Genomic DNA, 19,112 nt, shown 5'->3' with positions numbered 1-19,112 from the left:
TCAAACGGGAAAAGAGGAAGTTCTGTGGAAACATGAAGATGAGCCAAGTTCCTATATTTGGAATACAAGGAAGTGATTCTACCAGAGGCTGAACAGATTTACTTCCAGTTTATTAGACCACAAGAGCAAAACTCATAGCATTTTGTATCAGGTGTACACAAGCAGTCAGGCTAAAATGTCCAAATGCAATAAAATGCACTTTAAAAGAAAACCTTAAGGGGTTAAGGTGGCTCAGTTGGAGAATGCATGTATTGTGCTTAAAGCCTAGGCTTGATCCCTGCAACTACATAGTGGATCAATCTGTAATCCTAGCACTCAGAAGGTAGAAACAGGAGGATCAGAAACAAGTTCTAGGTCATTCTCTGCTACAAAGTGAGTTCAAGGCTATCCTGAATTATGAGACTCTAAAACAAACAAACAAACAAAAACAGGTAACAAAGAAAACAAAGACAGACACATCTTTAAGTCAGGTGTAGTGGTGCACATCTCTAATTCCAGCACTTAGGAGGCAGAAGCAAGTGAATTTCTGTGAGTTCAAAGTCAACCAGTGGAACTCACTGGTCTATACAGTAAATTTCAGGACAGCTACAGCTATATAGTAAGACCTTGCTTTCCTGCCAAAACAATGAACAAAAAACTCCCCCAGCCAAAAAAAAAAAAAACTTTTAATCTTTAATCAAAGATTAGAGGACACAATATATTACTAAAGGATTCTTTGATTGTAACATTTTATTAAATGTGTGTATGTACATGCACAGGTGCCATGGTGTGCATATGTTCAGAGGGCAGCTTACAGGAGTCAGTTCCGCCCTCCTATCCTATGTGTTCTAGGATCAAACTCAGGCTAACAGGCTTGGTGGCAAGCACCAGTACTTGCTGAGCCATCCCACCAGCCCCACATGGTATATTACTTATCTTTCCTCTAGGTTGCCAACAGCATCAAAGGGGAATAGATGGGCTTAATTTTCCTTACTTCAATATATTCTGCCTCTAATGATAGCTAGTTAACTTTTTAGTATCTACCTCAGAAACTTTCATTCATTTTATTTACCCTCCAAACAATGCCAGCATGTTCTAGTTTAAATTCATGACCACACATCTTTAGGATGGCTCACTTTGCTGCCAACCAACCTTACTACACTTCTCTTGGTATGCTTTCTTCTTTTCTCTAAGAAGACACCATACATTCTGTTCTCTGCAAGCTCCATCTTCTCAACTTCCCCAGGCCTACTCTTCTTCTCCACTCTTCCCACATCCTTTTCCACTCGACTCTTTTAAAAATGTCTTCCTGTTTCATGGTTATAAGGACTCTCTGCTGTGGGAGGGACTTTGGGTGTCACTTTTCCCATTAGCTCAGTGGTTTTCTTTTCTTTTTCTTTCTCTCTCTTTTTTTTTTTTTTTTTTTGGTTTTTCGAGACAGGGTTTTTCTGTATAGCCCTGGCTGTCCTGGAACTCACTCTGTAGACCAGGCTGGCCTGGAACTCAGAAATCCACCTGCCTCTGCCTCCCAAGTGCTGGGCTTAAAGGCATGCGCCACCACCGCCTGGCTGCTCAGTGGTTTTCAAACCATCCTAATGCCACAGCCTTGTAACGCAGTTCCTAATGTTGTGGTGGCCTCCAACCATAAAATTACTTTCCTTGCTACTTCATAGCTGTCCTTTTGCTATTGTTATGAATTGTAATGTAAATATATTTGGAAGTAGAAGTTTGTCAAAGGAGTCATGACCCATAGGTTAAGAACTGCTGGAATGTTCCATATCTTGGTTTTTATAAGGTTAGTACCTTGCCTTCTCTGTCTTCTGCTTCAACCTAATGTGAAATTCCAAGTTGCTTTCTTTGTGGATTATGGGTGCTCACACCCAGTCACATACTACCATACTAACTAGTAGACTTTTTGTTTTGTCTTTTTCTGAGGCAGGGTTTCTCTTGTGTTGTCCTGGCTGTTCTAGAACTCTATCTGTAGACCAGATTGGCCTCCACCTGCCTCTGCCTCATGCATGAGACTAAAGGTGTGTGTTACTACCGTCTGCTGTTTAAAGTTTGTTTCTTAGAGATTCTTAAAAATCTATGTGTATTCCAAATGCATGTGGATGCTCAGAGGCTTGTAGAGGGCATCAGAACCCCAAGAACTGGAATTGCAGATAGCTGTTGATTTCATGTGGGTGTGCTGGGAATTGAATTTGGATCCTTTGCAAGAGCAGTCCGTGCTCTTAATGGTCAACCATCTCTGGAGCCCTTATTTGTGAGGGAGAGCCATATGTGGCCCAGGGTGCTCATGCATACTTGGTATGTAGCTGGAGCTGGTTTTCACCTCCCAACCCTACTGTACCCAGCATCAAGCCTAGTTCTTCAATTCCAGTTCTGATAGTGCCTTTTATATTTATTTCTCCCCTATGTTCATTCAAATAAAGTTTCATGATTATAGAGCCTTATACATCTGGCATATTTCTTTATTCTTTTTTTTTTTAAAGATTTATTTATTTATTTTATATATATGAACACACCACCATTGCTCTCTTCAGACACATCAGAAAAGGGCATCAGATCCCATTACAGATGGTTGTGAGCCACCATGTGGTTGCTGGGAATTGAACTCAGGACCTCTGGAAGAGCAGTCAGTGCTCTTAACCACTGAGCCATCCCTCCAGCCCCATATTTCTTTATTCTTAACATTTAAATCATAGTCTTTCACAAATAACCAGTAAGCACTCTCTTTTTTTTTTTTTTCTTTTTTTTGTTTTTTTGAGACAGGGTTTCTCTGTGTAGTCCTGGCTGTCCTGGAACTCACTCTGTAGACCAGGCTAGCCTCGAACTCTTGAACTCAGAAATCCACCTGCCTCTGCCTCCCAAGTGCTGGGATTAAAGGCGTGCGCCACCACTGCCCGGCAAGAAAAAAAATTATTTTAACCTGGTATGATGATGGTGCACACCTCTAACCCGAGCTCTCAAGAGGCAGAGGCAGGTAGATCTCTGTGAATTTGAGACCAGGCTAGTCAACATAATAAGTTCCAGGCCAGCCAGAGCTATATACAGAGACCCTATCAAACAAAAAACCCACATGTCTCTGTGTGGCTATACACACATGAACACAGCTGCTTCTAGAGGCCAGAAGAAGACATCAAATGCTCTGGAGCTGGAATTAAAATTGTGCAATTGAGAACCACCTGATCTGGGGATATCTTAGTTACGGTTTTACTGTTGTGAACAGACATCATGACCAAGACATCTCTCTCTCTTTTTTTTTTTTTTTTAAGATTTATTTATTTTATTATGAGTACACTGTAGCTATCTTCAGACACACCAGAAGAGGACATCGAATCTCATTATGGATGGTTGTGAGCCACCATGTGGTTGCTGGGATTTGAACTCAGGACCTCTGGAAGAGCAGTCAGTGCTCTTAACCGCTGAGCCATCTCTCCAGCCCTTTTTTTTTTTTAAATTGGATATTTTCTTTACATTTCAAATGTTATCCCCTTTCTTTCCCGGTCAACCCCCCACCCCCCAAACCCCTTATCCCATCTCCCCACTCCCTGTTTCTATGAGGGCGTGACCTTACCCACCCAACCACTCCCACCTCCCTACCCTGGCATTCCCTTACACTGGGGCATCACAGGACCAAGGGCTTCTCCTCCCATTGATGCCCAACAAGGCCATCCTCTGCTACATATGCAGCTGGAGCCATGGGTCCCTCCATGTGTACTCCTTGGTTGGTGGTTTAGTCCCTGGGAGCTCTGGGGGTTCTGGTTGGTTGATATTGTTGTTTCTTCCTATGGGAATGCAAACCCCTTCAGTCCCTTCAGTCATTTCTCTAACTCCTCCATTGGGGACCCTGTGCTCAGTCCAATGGTTGGCTTCGAGCATCCGCCTCTGTATTTGTCAGGCTCTGGAAGACCCTCTCAGAAGACAGCTATATCAGGCTCCCGTCAGCATGCACTTCTTGGCATCCACAATAGTGTTTGGGTTTGGTGACTGTATATGGGATGGATCCTAGGTTGGGCAGTCTCTGGATGCCCTTTCCTTCAGTCTCTGCTCCACACCAAGGCAACTCTTATACGACAACATTTAATTGGGGCTGGCTTACAGGTTTAGAGGTTCAGTCCATTATCATCAAGGCAGGGCATGACAGCATCCAGGCAGGCATTAAAACCAACCAACCAACCAACAAACAAACAAACAAACAAAACCCCAAACCAACCAACCAACCAACCAAAAACCCAAAAAATATCTGTGGTAGTGAGACCATAAAATGCATCTGTTGGCCAGCTGAGTCAACTCAGCAGGTTAAGGCCCTTGTTGCTAAGCCTGATAAGAGAATTAAATCCTTAAAGTTGCTCTCTGACCTCACATGTGTGCCACAGCATAATAAAATACATAAATCAAACTGTTTCTACTACATGGTACTGCAAAGATAGCAATGACCATGCAGACGTGTTCACGTTCTCTTCCAGTGTCCAGTATTTAATTCATAGTTGAAAATGATGTTTAGAATCTACAATCCTCCTGCCTCTGCTTCTCATTGTGTCTGGTTCTGTATTATGTAAAGGCTGTATTTTAACAGACCATCTGTCCTCTCCTTTGCTCTTGGCTCCTGCTGGCCATAACCCTACATAGGCTAAATCTTGTTGCACTTAGTAGGGAACTGGCCAATTCCACAGACAGGACAAAAAGACGTGATTTTGCTCTTTTTGATAATAAGGCATAAAAAGATACAATAGTTCATATTCATTGATGTGCCAGGCATTTTTACATGTGTTCTTTTAAACAGAGACCTCTCTCTCTCTCTCTCTACACACACACGGGGGTGGGGGGCGGCGTGGGGAGAAAAAGAGGGGGGAGGGGGGAGAGAGAGAGACACACACAGACAGACAGACATCCACCCTAGCAGAGAAAACTCTGACAGGTGAAGTGGCATGTCCAAGTTCCCACACGTGTAAAGCAGTCAGATGGGAATTCTGGCCAAGACCTATCTAGTATTGTTCTACACAGCCATTTGCTGTAGAGCATATTCCTTCCGATTGCAATATTTCCTCCAAATTGAAACATTTGCTCCAGGAGGGAAAAGGAAGCTCAGGAGACTCAGGTGGTAAACAAGATCCTATACCCAGAGAACAGCAACAATAACACCACCACCCCAAACCAATCCAAACTGAAAGATTCTTGAGAGTGCCTACCAATAGTATACATGGGGTAAACAGTTGCTGGGGTTAAGATTCTGGTCAGGGAAACCATCTAAAGAGATAGACATTCTGTCAAGCTGGAAAGAGAAACCTCCAGGGCTGCAGGTTTCCAAGCTGGCAGCCATGCTGGGTTGGGCTTTCTGGTGCTGAAGCTGCTTTTGCCACCTACATTCTTGTTAGTAACCCTAACACAAAAGTCACTGGTTCATCAAACTGTACATTGGTGCAATCCTTACTTTGGTCTGTTATGGGCTCTCTTTCCATAGTGAGTAGATGAGTGTGTTATGTCTCTGTGTCCCCAGGAAAAGTCTGTCACACAGCACCAACACTATTGCTCTACAGAGTCAGAGGGATGGACTTTGAGCAGAACCAAAGTATAGCCAGTTCTGTTCCCGGTCATGCCCTGACTTTAGGCTAACATGTTTGAGATTGCAAATCGGTTAAGACTATGGCTAGGGCCTCAAGCTTCTTGCTTAAGCTTGAGTTGGTCTTCCTGAACTGACTAAAGACACAGGCTTTGTACTGAGGAGGTACATACCATGAATCTTAGTACAGTGCTCTGAGTTATTAAAGGAATTGCTAAATGTATATATCCATTATCAATTGCCAAAGACCTGTGACTAATAGCTGATGGTCTTTCAAACTTACTAACTTTTTTTTTTCTTTTTGGTTAACATACCTGTTTTGAACTGAGGGATAAAGGTAGTAAGCTCAGTGGTTGAACACTTGTCTACAAGTTGAAGTCCTGGATTTGGTCCCTAGTAAAAGCAAGTAAAAATAAATTTAAAAATTGTGGAAAGGTTATCAACTTTTTTCTCAAAAACATCTAAATGTAGGCTGAGTGTGGTGATGCATACCAGTACTCAGGAGGCAGAGGCAAGTAATTTCTGTGAGTTCGAGTCTAGCCTACCCTTCATACAAAGTTCCAGAGAAGCCAGGGCTACAGAGAAAGACACTGTTTTAAAAAGCAAAAAAGGAATCCACATTTATCACACACATACATTGTTAATGGTTCTTTTTTGAGATAAAGTCTCAAGGATGGCCTGGAACTTGCTCTGTAGCAGACTTTATGGATAACCTTATGCTTCTAATCTCCTCAGTGCTTAGATGGCAAGGATGCACCACAGGACAATTTTTGACACAATAAATATTGCCAACAATAAGGGGTTCTATGAACTGCTAAAATCCTTCTAGGGATCTCCTACATGCTAGGCAATAAGTTATCACTAGAGATGTGACTTCATGGTGAAGGCCTCTAATCCCAGGTACAATGAAGGCTGAGTAATTTGGATGGTAAGGTTAAAGCTTGCCTAAGTTACAGAATGAATTTAAGAACAGTCTGGATAACTCAGGGAGACTCTGCCTCTTAAGTAAAAACAACAAAATGGCAGGGAGTACAGCTGAGTGGTAGAAGGCTTGTACTAGGCTGCAGGTTCAATCCCCATTAGCCACGGGAGGCAGAGATTTTCCATTGAGCTACATCCCTAGCCCCTATGCATTCATTCTATATTGTTTACAAGAACAGATAATGGAAGGTAAAATACTATGTTCTGGATTATTCAGGAGGGTGTTACTGACATTACCAATAATGAATAGTTCTTGACATAGCTGAATCATTCAACGAATATTTAACGGATGCCTGATACATATAGGCTCTGTGCAATGAGCTTAGTTCACTGAGATAAAACACACTTCTTTGATGACACCAATCACACGTACAAACATAAATGTGTTTTCTACTGGCCTAAAAACGTCTCTTAGTTTGCGAGGCAAGGCTTGGAAGCTAACACCTAGTTTTTGGTAATATTCACATCCTATACTCGGGAGTTGGTAAACCAATCTAACCTGTCTCATCTATTCATCAGATTAATAATAGACGAGAACTGCATGCGGTACGTCTTCAAAGATAAGCTTTGTAAAAATGAACTTGAGGGCAAGGTGGTGCATGCCTGTAACTACCAGTAAAAGGGAAACCGAAGTTGGGAGTTTAAGGTCCGCCTTACCTGAGCCTGTACCACAACAAAATGAAACAACTTTATTGGAATGGTAGTTGGCAATATCACTTGAGCGTCGGGCTCTTTAAGTCTCCAGAGCTGTTCCTCAACACACAGGATTCGCAACAGCACAATCAGCGTTTCCCGGAAGAAGCAGATTCCGCTTCCGCCCGCAGATCTCAGTGGTGGGTGTGACCGCCAGACATCCGACCCACAGACTAGGGCGGCCTTCTATCATGCGCATGCGCGCGAGGAGCCCCAGAGACCGGAAGTACAGGGGCGCGGCTAACCGCTTCATACAGCCGGCTCCCGTGCTGAGGCTGGGGGCGCGCGCAAGTGCGCGCTCGTTCGCGCGGCTTGCTGCGTACAGTAGTGACGGCCGCGCGGGAGGGATCACATGACCACAGCGGCTGCCTGTACAGTAAGAACCCAATATGGCAGCGGCGGTAGCAGTGGCAACGGCAGCAGGACTGGCCGCCCCGTAGACCCCCCCCTCCACTGCGCGCCTCCGCGGCCGCTTCCTCGGCGAGTTGCTTCCCGGTCCGACTTCCCCTTTCTTCCACCTTTCCCAGCACCGCGGGAAAAGCAGTGCAGGGCGCAGCAGGCAAGGGAACGCAGCCGGAGCCGGGGCACGGAAGCCTCCCAGGCAGTTCAAGAACCGACATGAGGGAAAAGGGACGTAGGAAGAAGGGCAGGACCTGGGCGGAGGCCGCCAAGACGGTAAGGAGGAGAGAGCAGAGAGAAAGGCCGGCAGGAGTTGGTTTTCTCGCCGGCCACCGGTCGCAGGGAAAGGGAGGTCACTTGGCCCCGCGACCGGGTTGAGGAGCACGAAAGCGCGCGCAGAGAGCGGTTAGGGTCGCGTTGGTGAGCCGTGAGGAGACCGAGGAGTCGGCGCGAGCGATCCGTCGCGCGGCTGCCGCTTGTGGCGGTGGCTACGACAGGACCCCTCGGTGTTCAGAGGTTGCCTGTCGGGGTCATGTCGCTGTCGCCCCCACACTGTTAGCCCTTGTCTCGGCCCAGTGTGTTGTGCTTGCCCAGTAACCGGTTCTTCTCCCTTGTGCGCCTTGGAGATCCCCGATTGGATGTAGACAGGAGGCAGCTTGTGCGTGCTTCCAGCCCCGGAAAGGAGAGGGGAGCGCTGGAGCTCGGTGGCGTTCTCCGCCGAGGCAGACCGGCCGCCAGACCGGGAGGGGGGGGCCAGCTTATCTGGCTCTGGAAGCCAATGTGAGGTCACGAGGCTTTTGTGTTTGCAGTCGGAGCTGAAAGTGCAGGAGGTGTTTAGAAACGAAGTAACAGGTGGGACTCGGAGAATTTTTTTTTTTTTTCTGTTTCCGTAGAGACCTAGTCTGAGTATGGCAGCAATGCATGGTGGGACGTGTAGTTTATTGGCTTTCTTTCTTTTTCTTCTTTTTTTTTTCTTTTTTCTTTTTTAAAGCTAAAGTGAAGGTGGACCGGACCAACAAAATTGTGATTAGTGCCCCTCACGCCAGTTTTGTAATACGGAATTTAGAAGTTATTTAACAATGAATATTTGTGAGAAACCTTGTTTTGAAATATTGAAAACTTGTATTTTCGAAGAAAAGGAACCTTAAGGAGAAATTGAAGTTCCTTCGTTGAAGGTGTAACAGAAAAACAATAGGACATTGAGCAGTAGCATTTCAACCTCTTTAATAGTGGGCAACAAGTGTGTCCTAGTAAGTGAACCTTTAAAGATTGATTATTCGTGTTATTTTCTTCTTTCGAAAGGTAGGTGTGTGTGTGTGTGTGTGTGTGTGTGTGTGTATGTGTATTAGGGATGGAGTGTGTATGTGGCCATGGAGCACACATGTAGAGGTGATAGGACAACTTGTAGGAGTTGCTGTGGGTTGTTCGGCTCGAACTCAGGTTATCAGGCTTGCTGGCCAGCACATTTACCCACCGAGTAATCTCGATAGTCCTGGATTGTTTGCTTAGTAATTTATTTTTTGAGGCAGGGTTTCTCTGTCCTGGAACTCTGTAGACCAGACTGGCTTTGACTTCAGAGATCCTCCCACTTCTGCCTCCCAAGTCCTGGGATTAAAAGTGTGAACCACCACTGACTGACTCCTTGTTTATTTTTTAGATGAGACTTGCAGAATTCAAAAGTAATGTTTATCACAGGGAAATTTAGAAAAATATGAAGAAAATAACTTAGTTCATTCCTTTATTGCCTAGTCTTATTTTCCTAAATTTGAATCATACTGTTTATTCAACCTGTATTTTGTTTTTATAAGCCACGTGCATTTTTTCTTGAGTGTTTTTCCTTTATTTATTTATTTATTTATTTATTTATTTAATTTAGAGGATTACATTTCACATAAATGATGGCCTAAAGTTGGCAGCAGTCTTCCTGCCTTTGCCCCTTGAGTGCTGGGATTGTAGGCATGCACCACCATGCCCAGTTTTATGGGATTCTGAGGATAGAGCCCAGAGCATCATGTGTTATAGGCAAATGCTTTACCACTTGAATTACACCCCCAGCCCACTCAGAGTATGTTTTTGTGACTTTACTGGTAGTGTCCTCTAAAAGACAACTCTAGAAATAAGTTTTTTGGTGGTGAGGAGTTTCTCTTCCACAGAAGTTTACTTCCTACTTCAGGGACACCTCATGACCGCTTGCTGTTAATAAAAGAGAAGATTCGATTTTAGTTAAAACATGAAAATCCCCAAACTAATTATGTGAATTAATTTTAAGTGTCCGTGACATCATTATTTATTTATTAGGCTTTAGTTTTTGAGACCAAGTTTCACTTTGCAGCTTAGGCAGGCTTTAGCATTCAAAGTGGTAAGATCACAGGCATCTCCACAGTCTCTCTTTTGAAAGTACGTTCTGTCGCCCTTACTAGTTAAGAGCTCTTTATGTAGACCAGACCAACCTTAGACTGGGATTATAATCATGTACTACAGCACCTTGTGAATTATAACCTATCTGAGCTAAATAGTTTAATGGTTAGGAAATTGTGACAAATGGGAAGAATAATTTTGCCCCTGTTTGATTTCTTACAGTGAGAATATTTGTTTATTTTGTGCACCAGCTACCTTTGTGAATAATAGTGTTTAAAAGACAGAAAGTAGGATGGAGAGCTGGCTTAGGGGTAAGAGCACTTGTACAGAAAGGCACCTTTAGATAGTTATCTCACCATGGGCCCGTTTTCCACATTAAAAAAAAAAACAACTCACCGGGCGGTGGTGGCTCACGCCTTTAGTCCCAGGGCACTTGGGAGGCAGAGGCAGGTGGATTTCTGAGTTCGAGGCCAGCCTGGTCTACAGAGTGAGTTCCAGGACAGCCAGGGCTACACAGAGAAACCCTGTCTCGAAAACAAACAAACAAAAAAAAAAAAAACCACCTCCTTTCTTTTACTTTTATGCATCTTTTTGTGAGGAGGGATGTGTATGTGTGTCTAAATGTGCAGTGGGAGCCAGAGGATGAAATTAGGTGCTTCTCTCATTTTATTTACTGAGGCAAGGTCTGTCACTAAAATGGACGCTTCCCAGTTGCTCTACATGAGTAGCTGGCCAGCTTGCCCCCATCTCTACTTTCCAAGCACTGGTGTTATAAGATAGGGCCACCATGCACTTGGACTTTTAATAATTGTAGTATATATATGAGTATTTTGTCTGCATGTGTGTCTTTGCACCACATGCATACCTGGGGTCAGAAGAGTGCCTCTGGCCCCCTGAAACTATAGTTACAGATGGTTGTGATCTGAACCTTGGCCTTCTGGAAGAGTGCCTTTATCCACTGAGCTATCTTTGGAGCCCCCACACTCTGATTTTTCTGTCTTTTGCCATCTGAACTCTGGGCCTAATGTTTGTTCTGTAAGTGCTTTATCCATTGAGCCAATTTGCTGTTCCTCTGTCCTGTTTTTATTTCTATCCTGAAAGTCTACATACCCCCTGTCTTGAAGGCAAAACAAAATAAAAATCTGTTTCGGAGCTGGGCAGTAGTGGCACACACCTTTCGTCCCAGCACTTGGGAGGCAGAGGCAGACAGATCTCTTAAGTTCAAGGCCTACAGGGAGAGTTCCAGAATGGCCAAGGCTACACAGAGAAACCCTGTCTTGAAAAGTCTCCTGTCTCCAGGAGAATAACTACTTTGGATATTTAAGTTAACAGTTTCTAGAGGACTATGTTGGGACAGGGTTGCAATCCAGCATCTTGTGGGAGAGGCAAAAATATCTTGATAACAAAGCCAGATTGGCCTAGGTAACTGGGTTCTATTTCCAAAAAATTAAAAAAATGTTGAAAAAAAAGTGTTTGCTACAAAAGGAGCTACTGCTGTATCTCCTAGATTATGAAAACTTGACAAAACACTCTCAAATTTGCAGAGCTGCCTACTGCTTTTTCTTTTCTTTTTTAAAGATTTATTTATTATATATTCAGCTTCCTATCTGCATGTATGCCTGCATGCCAGAAGAGAGCTCCAGGTCTCATTACAGATGATTGTGAGCCACCGTGTGGTTGCTGGGATTGAACTCAGAATCTCTGGAAGAGCAGTCAATGCCCTTAACCTCTGAGCTATCTCTCCAATTCCCCCAAACCCCCACTTCTTTTTCCTTCACAGATTTTTATCTGCCTTTAAGAGGTCAATGCAGTTTTGTTATCAGTGAAGTGACACTCTGGTTTTTTTGTTTGTTTTAACATGGGTTCATGTAACTCAAGTTGACCTCAAATTCCCAGTAGCTGAGGATGACTGATTCTCCTATCTCTACTTCCCAAGTGCTGAGACTAACAGGTGTGCAATCCCCACACCTGGTTTTGTTAAGAGCTAGGGTTTTGTAGCACATACCTAAAATTCAACACTTCGGAAGCTCAAGTAGAAGGTCTCAATGTTTGAGGCCAGCTTGGATTGCAGGGTGAGATTCTATCTATTCCTACACTAAAGAAAATAAAAAGAAACTATGTGGTAGGAAGTGGAAACATGACTATAGAAATTGATCAATACAAAAGCCTGCCTTTGTTATTTTACAAAAGTTCTGACTACCCCTATACTTTCATATTCTTTCCACATGGTAGAATTTAGCACACTAAAGTTTTTGGAGATATATATATATATATGAACGAACGAACGAACGAACGAGCACATTTTCTTGCTTTTGGTGCAATATATAATTCATTATGTTTTTAGTTTTGCTCCATGTTACTAAATTTAAAAACTTTTCAATATGACTTAAATAGTATTACATGCTTTAAATCAAATATAGAAGCCCCATAGTTGCTCGTGTTTATGTAAATCCAGTAAGATCAGAAATTCAAGGCTAGCTTCAGCTACATAGAATTTGAGGCCAGCCTGGGCTATGTGAAACTTCCTCAGAAATAAAAAACAAACCAATTTTTAAAATTTATATATTTTCACTATTTAAAAATGAGGACAGATGAGTTTAGTCTCCTGAAAATATACACACTAGGTCGGGCGGTGGTGGCGCATGCCTTTAGTCCCAGCACTTGGGAGGCAGAGGCAGGTGGATTTCTGAGTTCGAGGCCAGCCTGGTCTACAGAGTGAGTTCCAGGACAGCCAGGGCTACACAGAGAAACCCTGTCTCGAAAAAGAAAAGAAAAGAAAAGAAAAAAAAAGAAAAGAAAAGAAAAGAAAAGAAAATGTGCACACTAAAATACCAAAATGTTCAGCTTGGAGCTGGAGAGATAGATGCTCAGTGGTTAAGAGCACTTACTTGTTTTTCTTGCAGAGGGACCCAGGTTCAGTTCCCAGCACCCACATGGTGGCTCACAACCATAACTCCAGTTCTAGGTGATCCAGTACCCTCTACTGACCCTTGGGCACTGGGCATGCAGGAGATGCACGTACATACAGACAAAACACTCAACCAGATAAAATGATTTTTAAAAATCCTACTTAAATTAGCTGTGATTGACATTTTTCTAAATATACAAACAGGTAAAGTTCTATAATTTGCTTTCTTTATGAATATAATGGATGGTTTTTTATGCCAACAACTAAATAGCTGCCCCCTTCACATTTTTTTGAGACAAAAGTCTCATGGTGGCAGGGTTGGGGAGAGTGTGCAAGTACTAGAAGCCAACACACAGGCACAAAGAGACAGACTGGAACAAGGTACATGTGCTCTCTCTCCAAGGACTTACTTTTTTATTATTTGTTTTGTTTTGATTTATTAATCGAGACACAGGATTTCTCAGTGTAGCTGTCTTGGAACTTGGTCTGTAGACTAGGCTGGCATCCTTACTTCCATCTGCTGCTGTCTCCAGGGTACTAGGATTAAAGATGTGGTCCACCAACGCCTGCCTAGGACATACTTCTTAAAACCAGGCCTACCTCTTTTAACATTTATCAGATTGCAAATCCATCAATGAATTTATCCTTTGATGAAGTCATGGCTTCATGGTCCATTCGCTTTCCTGAATCCTCCTACCTGAACACTGTCTCATTAGGAACCAATCCTTCAACACTTGAGCCCTTTGGGGAAGTACTTTATATCAGAATATAATGGTACCTGTGTTGTCATATGCTAAAAACACTCATCACATGAGCACCTAAAATGGCTAGTGTGATTAAGAACTGCATTTAAAATTTTTATTTAATTGTAACTACTTGTAAGTAGCAGTATATGGCTAGTGGGTATTATTGACTGTTGCTATATTCCACTTCCTACTTCTTGTATTGGGGATTGAATTTAGGGCCTTGTGTTTGCTAGGCGAGTGCTGTATTAATGTACATTCATAGCGATGTGCCTCCCCCCACCCCGCCCCAATTAAAATTTTGAGACAGTCTTACTAAGTTGCCAAGGCTAGACTTGAACTCAACTGTGTAGCCCAAGCTGGTCTTGCATCAGTCTACGGAGTATATGGGATTGTAGAAGTATACCAACATGCCTGGTTATTTGTATTTTTTACCAGTAAACTTGACTATTCAGATCTTATCTTTGTCTTTTTTCTACCTTATTTCCTGTCCTTTAATTTTTTTAATTTTTATTTATATGTATGTGTTTGTCTTTATGTATGTATGCCATGTGTGTGCAGGTACCTGTAGAATCTAGAAGAGAGGGTGTTAGATACCCTGGAGCTGGAACTGGAGCAGCTGTAAGCTGCCTGGCATGGGTACTGAAACTGAACTTCGTTCCTGGAAGAACATTCTTAACTACTGAGCTCTCTCTCTCCAGCCCCTATTTCCTGGTCTGCCTTTCTGTGTGTGTGTGTTTTTTTTTTTTTTTTTTTTAAAGACATTTACCTTCCCAGTGTTGGAATTTCCTTATAAATTTCCTTCACATCAATTTCTGGGTTTTTTTGTTTTGTTTTTCTTTCTTTTCTTTCTTTCTTTCTTTTTTTTTTTTTTTCTTTTGGTTTTTCGAGACAGGGTTTCTCTGTGTAGCCCTGGCTGTCCTAGAACTCACTCTGTAGACCAGGCTGGCCTTGAACTCAGAAATCCACCCGTCTCTGACTCCCAAGTGCTGGGATTAAAGGTGTGTGCCACCACTGCCTGGCCTCGCATCAATTTCTAAGTGTTTTATATATAAAGGTAATTAGCCCTTTGTTATGTTACAGATCTGTTTTTCTATTTGTCTTTTAAATGGATTCATGGAGATTTTTCTTTTCTGTACAAATATTGGTGTGTGTATGCCATGGCTTGCATATGAAGGTCAGATGACAACTTTTGTGAATTAATTCTCTCCTCTTGTGGGTTCCATGGGTTTTGTACATCAAACTCAGGTTGCCAGTCTTATTTAGCAGATACATTTATTTATACTGACCCATCTTACTGGCCTCTGTCCTATGCATGTGCTCAAGTGTGCACCCCCTACCTACACATACATATTTAAGATTTACTTTGTGTGTGTGTATCTATAAATGCCTGTGCTGGTACCCATAGAGATCAGAAGAGGGCATTTGACCACTATGGAACTGGAGTTATAGTTGATTTTGAGCTATCTCTGACTTGGGTGTTGGGAACTGAGCTTGGTTCCTCTGCAAGAGTTGGAAGTGTTCTTAACTGCCGAACCATCTCTCTATCCCCTGTACATTCAATGTTAATGTAGACAAGTTGTTCAGCCTTTACCTTTTCTTCTTTTTAGGTTTTGGGATCTTATGGAATATTTTTCCCATTAAGAGATTGTAAGTTGGGGCTGGAGAGGTGGCTCAGTGGTTAAGAGCACTGACTGATCTTCCAGAGGTCGTGAGTTCAATTCCCAGCAACCGCATGGTGGTTTACAACCATCTGTAATGGGATCAGATGCCCTTTTCTGGTGTGTCTCAAGACAGCTACAGTGTACTCATATATATTAAATAAATAAATCTTTTTTTTTTTTTTTAAAAGAGATAGATTATAAGTTGTAGGGTGGGGAGGTAGCCCAGCCTGAAGAGTGCTTGCCTAACATTAATGAATTGGTTCTGTCCCCAGCACTGAATTCATGGGATAATCTCATGTGTTGGCATACTCTTGTAATCAAAGGTTCAGAATCATTCTCTGCTTCATAATGAATTTGAGGCGAATCTGGGCTTTGAGACCCTGTTGAGAGTGGGCTAGGGGATGTATGTCTAGGGGAGACTAAGTGATTTTATTTATTAGCTGGCCTCTTGTACTGCCTTCTTGCTGTATTGAGGATAACCTGATAACTTTGAATTCTCCTCCCCACACCTCACACTCCACGCCCGGAGGCAAGGTTTCTCTGTGTAGTCCTAGCTGTCCTAGCTCTATAGACCAGGCTGCACTTGAACTCAGAGGTCCACCTGTCTCTGCCTCCCAAGTGCTATGACTTAGGGCATGCAAGGCATGCGCCACCATGCCTGGCTTAACCTTGAACTCTTGATTCTGAGTGCTGGGATGCATGCAGTGCTAGGAATGAAATACAGGGTTTCTTGCATCCCAGGCAAGCTGAGTGCCAGCTGAGCCACATCCCCAAGCCTCCATTAGGAGTCGAAGTCACTGATGTTTGAATTATTCAATAGCTGGTTTAGTGATACTCAATTTCAAATACAATTGTTCCTGTGGACAGTTTTGGTGCTTTCCCCTTGTTATCTTCCTTCCTAATTTTTGTATTTGGTTTTGAGATAAAAATCTTTGTAACCCATTTGGAATTTACTATATATAACAGGTTGGTCTCCAACCCAAGAGTCAGTATGAACCATCAAGCAAAACACAAACCCCTAATATTTAGAAGGAAACTAATAAAAGGTAGAAATGTTGATAAATCAAACACAATTAGAAACACACAAATAGAGTTTTAAAAGAAAAATTTCAAATAACTTTTCTTTTGTATATATTTTGTAGCCTTATATAAAATGTAAAATAGAGAAATAATTTTTGTCTTAGTGGGTGTGGGGTTAACACCAGAGAGGATGAGGCAGATTTGCCAGGAGTTTGGAGCCAGTCTACATGCTAAGTTTTTGGTTATGTTGTGAGATCTTGTCTCAGAAAACAAACAGAAGAAGCAAAAAGGCATGTAAACTGTATGAAAGAAGACAGTGGCACGGAATGGTAGGCAGCTTTAAGAGTTGAATGTTTGCTAAGTGCCAACAGAGATTAATTAATTAGACAGTGACGTTGGAATGAGGGTTATAAGGCTCAGATGAGTTTTTACTTTTAGATTGCCTTTTTATTTTTTACAACTTGGTTTGATTTTAAGAGGACCAATTAATATTCTTGGAACCCTGACATACAGAAATTATAAGATAAATGTGTATTGTTTACCTAAATTGGATAATAAAATGTATAGTCATGAATAAGAGTAAATATGTTGTTGAAGCTGTATAGTGGCAAATTAATAAAATTTGAGAGTTTTCCAAGAAGCAAAGTCAAATTTAATAGACCTCGTTGTAGCCGTCCTCGGCCACAAGTCAACCGGTTTCACCTGAAAGGGGGACAGAGGGCGAGAAAAGATGAAGCCAAGACAAAGTTCTCTGATGCTTTAATGTTCAGCTCTCAATTTAAAGGGAAAGACCCCACCCGAACTCTTCCTAGTTTCAGAGTTGGGTGGGATAATCCATTCTTGGTCACAGGTCATGGCCGGAGATGTTTCAAGGCAAGCCCAGGGGCAGTTCTTCTTTCAAGTTCCTTGCAGCCAAGGTCGATAACTCCACCTAGGTCCATGCCCTCTGGAAGACCAGTCAGTGCTCTTAACCACTGAGCCATCTCACCAGCCCATAATAATGGTTTTCATTACATTTTCTTATGTGTACATGATGAATTTCTATCATTTTTATCCTCTGTTACCCATTCTTGTTGATCTTCTGCTGAAACCTTCCTCTCCCACCTAGTTCCCCTTCTACTTTCTTTGTCAACAGTTTAGTTGCCCAGTGAGTTTTCATTTGGGTTGATAACACCTGTGCATGGATGAGGGGTTATTTACAGGATTGTGGTCAGTCACTTTCCCAGTGTAGCCACTGAAGAAAATGCCTCTTACTACTTCCTAACAATCATTAACCACCAGATTCCCAGGACAGGGTGGGGTCTTAGGAGCAACTTTCCACTTACTTGGTTCTTTCTCTAACTCTAGTCCAAGATGATCTCAAGTTCCTCTTGATCTTCCTGCCTCAGTCACCTAGCCTCAGCTATGATCATTGGTGTGAGCCACCATACCTTCTTTTTGAGCTGTTTCACTGTGTTTGTTGTCCCTGTCTCTCTGTTGTGCTAGAGAATACAGTATATACCTACTTCTCTCCTCATGAGTATGTTTAGAATCACTATTTTACTTATCACTGTATAGTTCCCTTTACTATCACCTGTATATATTGTCATTCTCTTATGACTCTACAAATTGGAAAGCCTATGAGAAAGTATAATTTTTGCATTTTATCATGAAAAAAAATTAAAAGTTCATAAGAATAGCCTACTGATTATGCTTGCTATATATTTGCTCTCTATTATTATTATCTTTCAAATTCATTATTTTATTTTACATGTTTGGGTGTTTTGCCTGTATGTATCTTTGTATACTGTGTGCATATCTGGTGCTCTTGTAGGTCAAAAGAGGGCATTGAATCCCCTGAAATTGTAGTTACAGTTGTGAGCTGCCACATGGTTGCTGGGAATTGAACCCAGATCCCTTGGAAGAACAGCCACTGCTCTTAATCACTGAGACTTCTCTCTAACTCCCCAACCCCCTGCATGTTATGTATGTCACTTTTATATTTTTTGAACCTGGGTTTCATGTAGCCCACAGTAGTGTAAATTCCCTATGCAGTTAAGGATAACCTTGAACTTCTGATCATTCTGCCTCTGAAGTGCTGGAGTAGGTCAGTGTGCCTGACTTGTTCTTTCACTATTTATTGTTTATATTCTTTCTGAAAACACTTCTTTTCTGCCTTAAAAACTTTCAGCTATTTTTTTTAGAACATTGTCTCTTAGCAACAGACTCTTCAGTTTCTTTTTGTGGGAGAGATCCTGATAACCACCTCCAGGTTTGATTCTGTAAGACACATAGGGTTCAGCTTTTAGTCATACTAATAATTATCATTTATTATGGCAAAGAATTCAGTTCAAAATTGGGTATGGTAGAAGCAGGACATAGTGCATGGACCTATATATAATCTCAATATTTGGGGCATATGGAGGCTGGATTTTGAGTTTAAAGGCTCTTAAGGCTACATGAGACCTCATTCCAAAAACAAAGCAAAACAAAACAATGCTAGGAAGATGGTTCAATAGGTCAAGTGCCTACTACCTACATAAATACCTGAGTTTGGATCTTCAGCACCCACATAAAAACCATATGGTATTGTATGCTTGTAATCTTGGGGTGGGGAAGAAACACTGACAGGTTTTCGGCCAACATCCAGTCCAACCTATTGTTTAGCCCTAGGCCCAAGTGAGAGAATGTCTGTTTTTATTATTATTATTTTTATTATTATTATTATTTTATTTCCATTTTATTTTTTTAATTTAAAAATTTATTTATTGGATATTTATTTACAATACAGATGTCATCCCATTTCCCCTCCCTAGAACACCCTA

At 42.1% G+C, this 19,112-nt stretch overlaps 1 protein-coding gene across 1 annotated transcript in view; it reads left to right on the top strand.

Moving 5' to 3' along the window:
* The first annotated feature begins 7,552 nt into the window (after window positions 1–7,552).
* The window catches only part of Asxl2 (ASXL transcriptional regulator 2), a 75,839-nt gene continuing 64,279 nt past the window's right edge, over window positions 7,553–19,112 (top strand). Inside the window, exon 1 of the mRNA XM_028778091.1 lies at window positions 7,553–7,891. Coding sequence (XP_028633924.1) covers window positions 7,835–7,891 — 57 coding nt within the window. The 5' untranslated portion in view covers window positions 7,553–7,834. The remainder of the gene's footprint in view (window positions 7,892–19,112) is intronic.

The sequence above is a fragment of the Grammomys surdaster genome, unplaced genomic scaffold (genome assembly GCF_004785775.1).
Source record: "Grammomys surdaster isolate TR1022 unplaced genomic scaffold, NIH_TR_1.0 324, whole genome shotgun sequence".
Classification (NCBI taxonomy): Eukaryota; Metazoa; Chordata; class Mammalia; order Rodentia; family Muridae; genus Grammomys; species Grammomys surdaster.
Note: the sequence above shows the minus strand (reverse complement) of the source record. Positions and strands in the feature narration are given on the sequence as shown.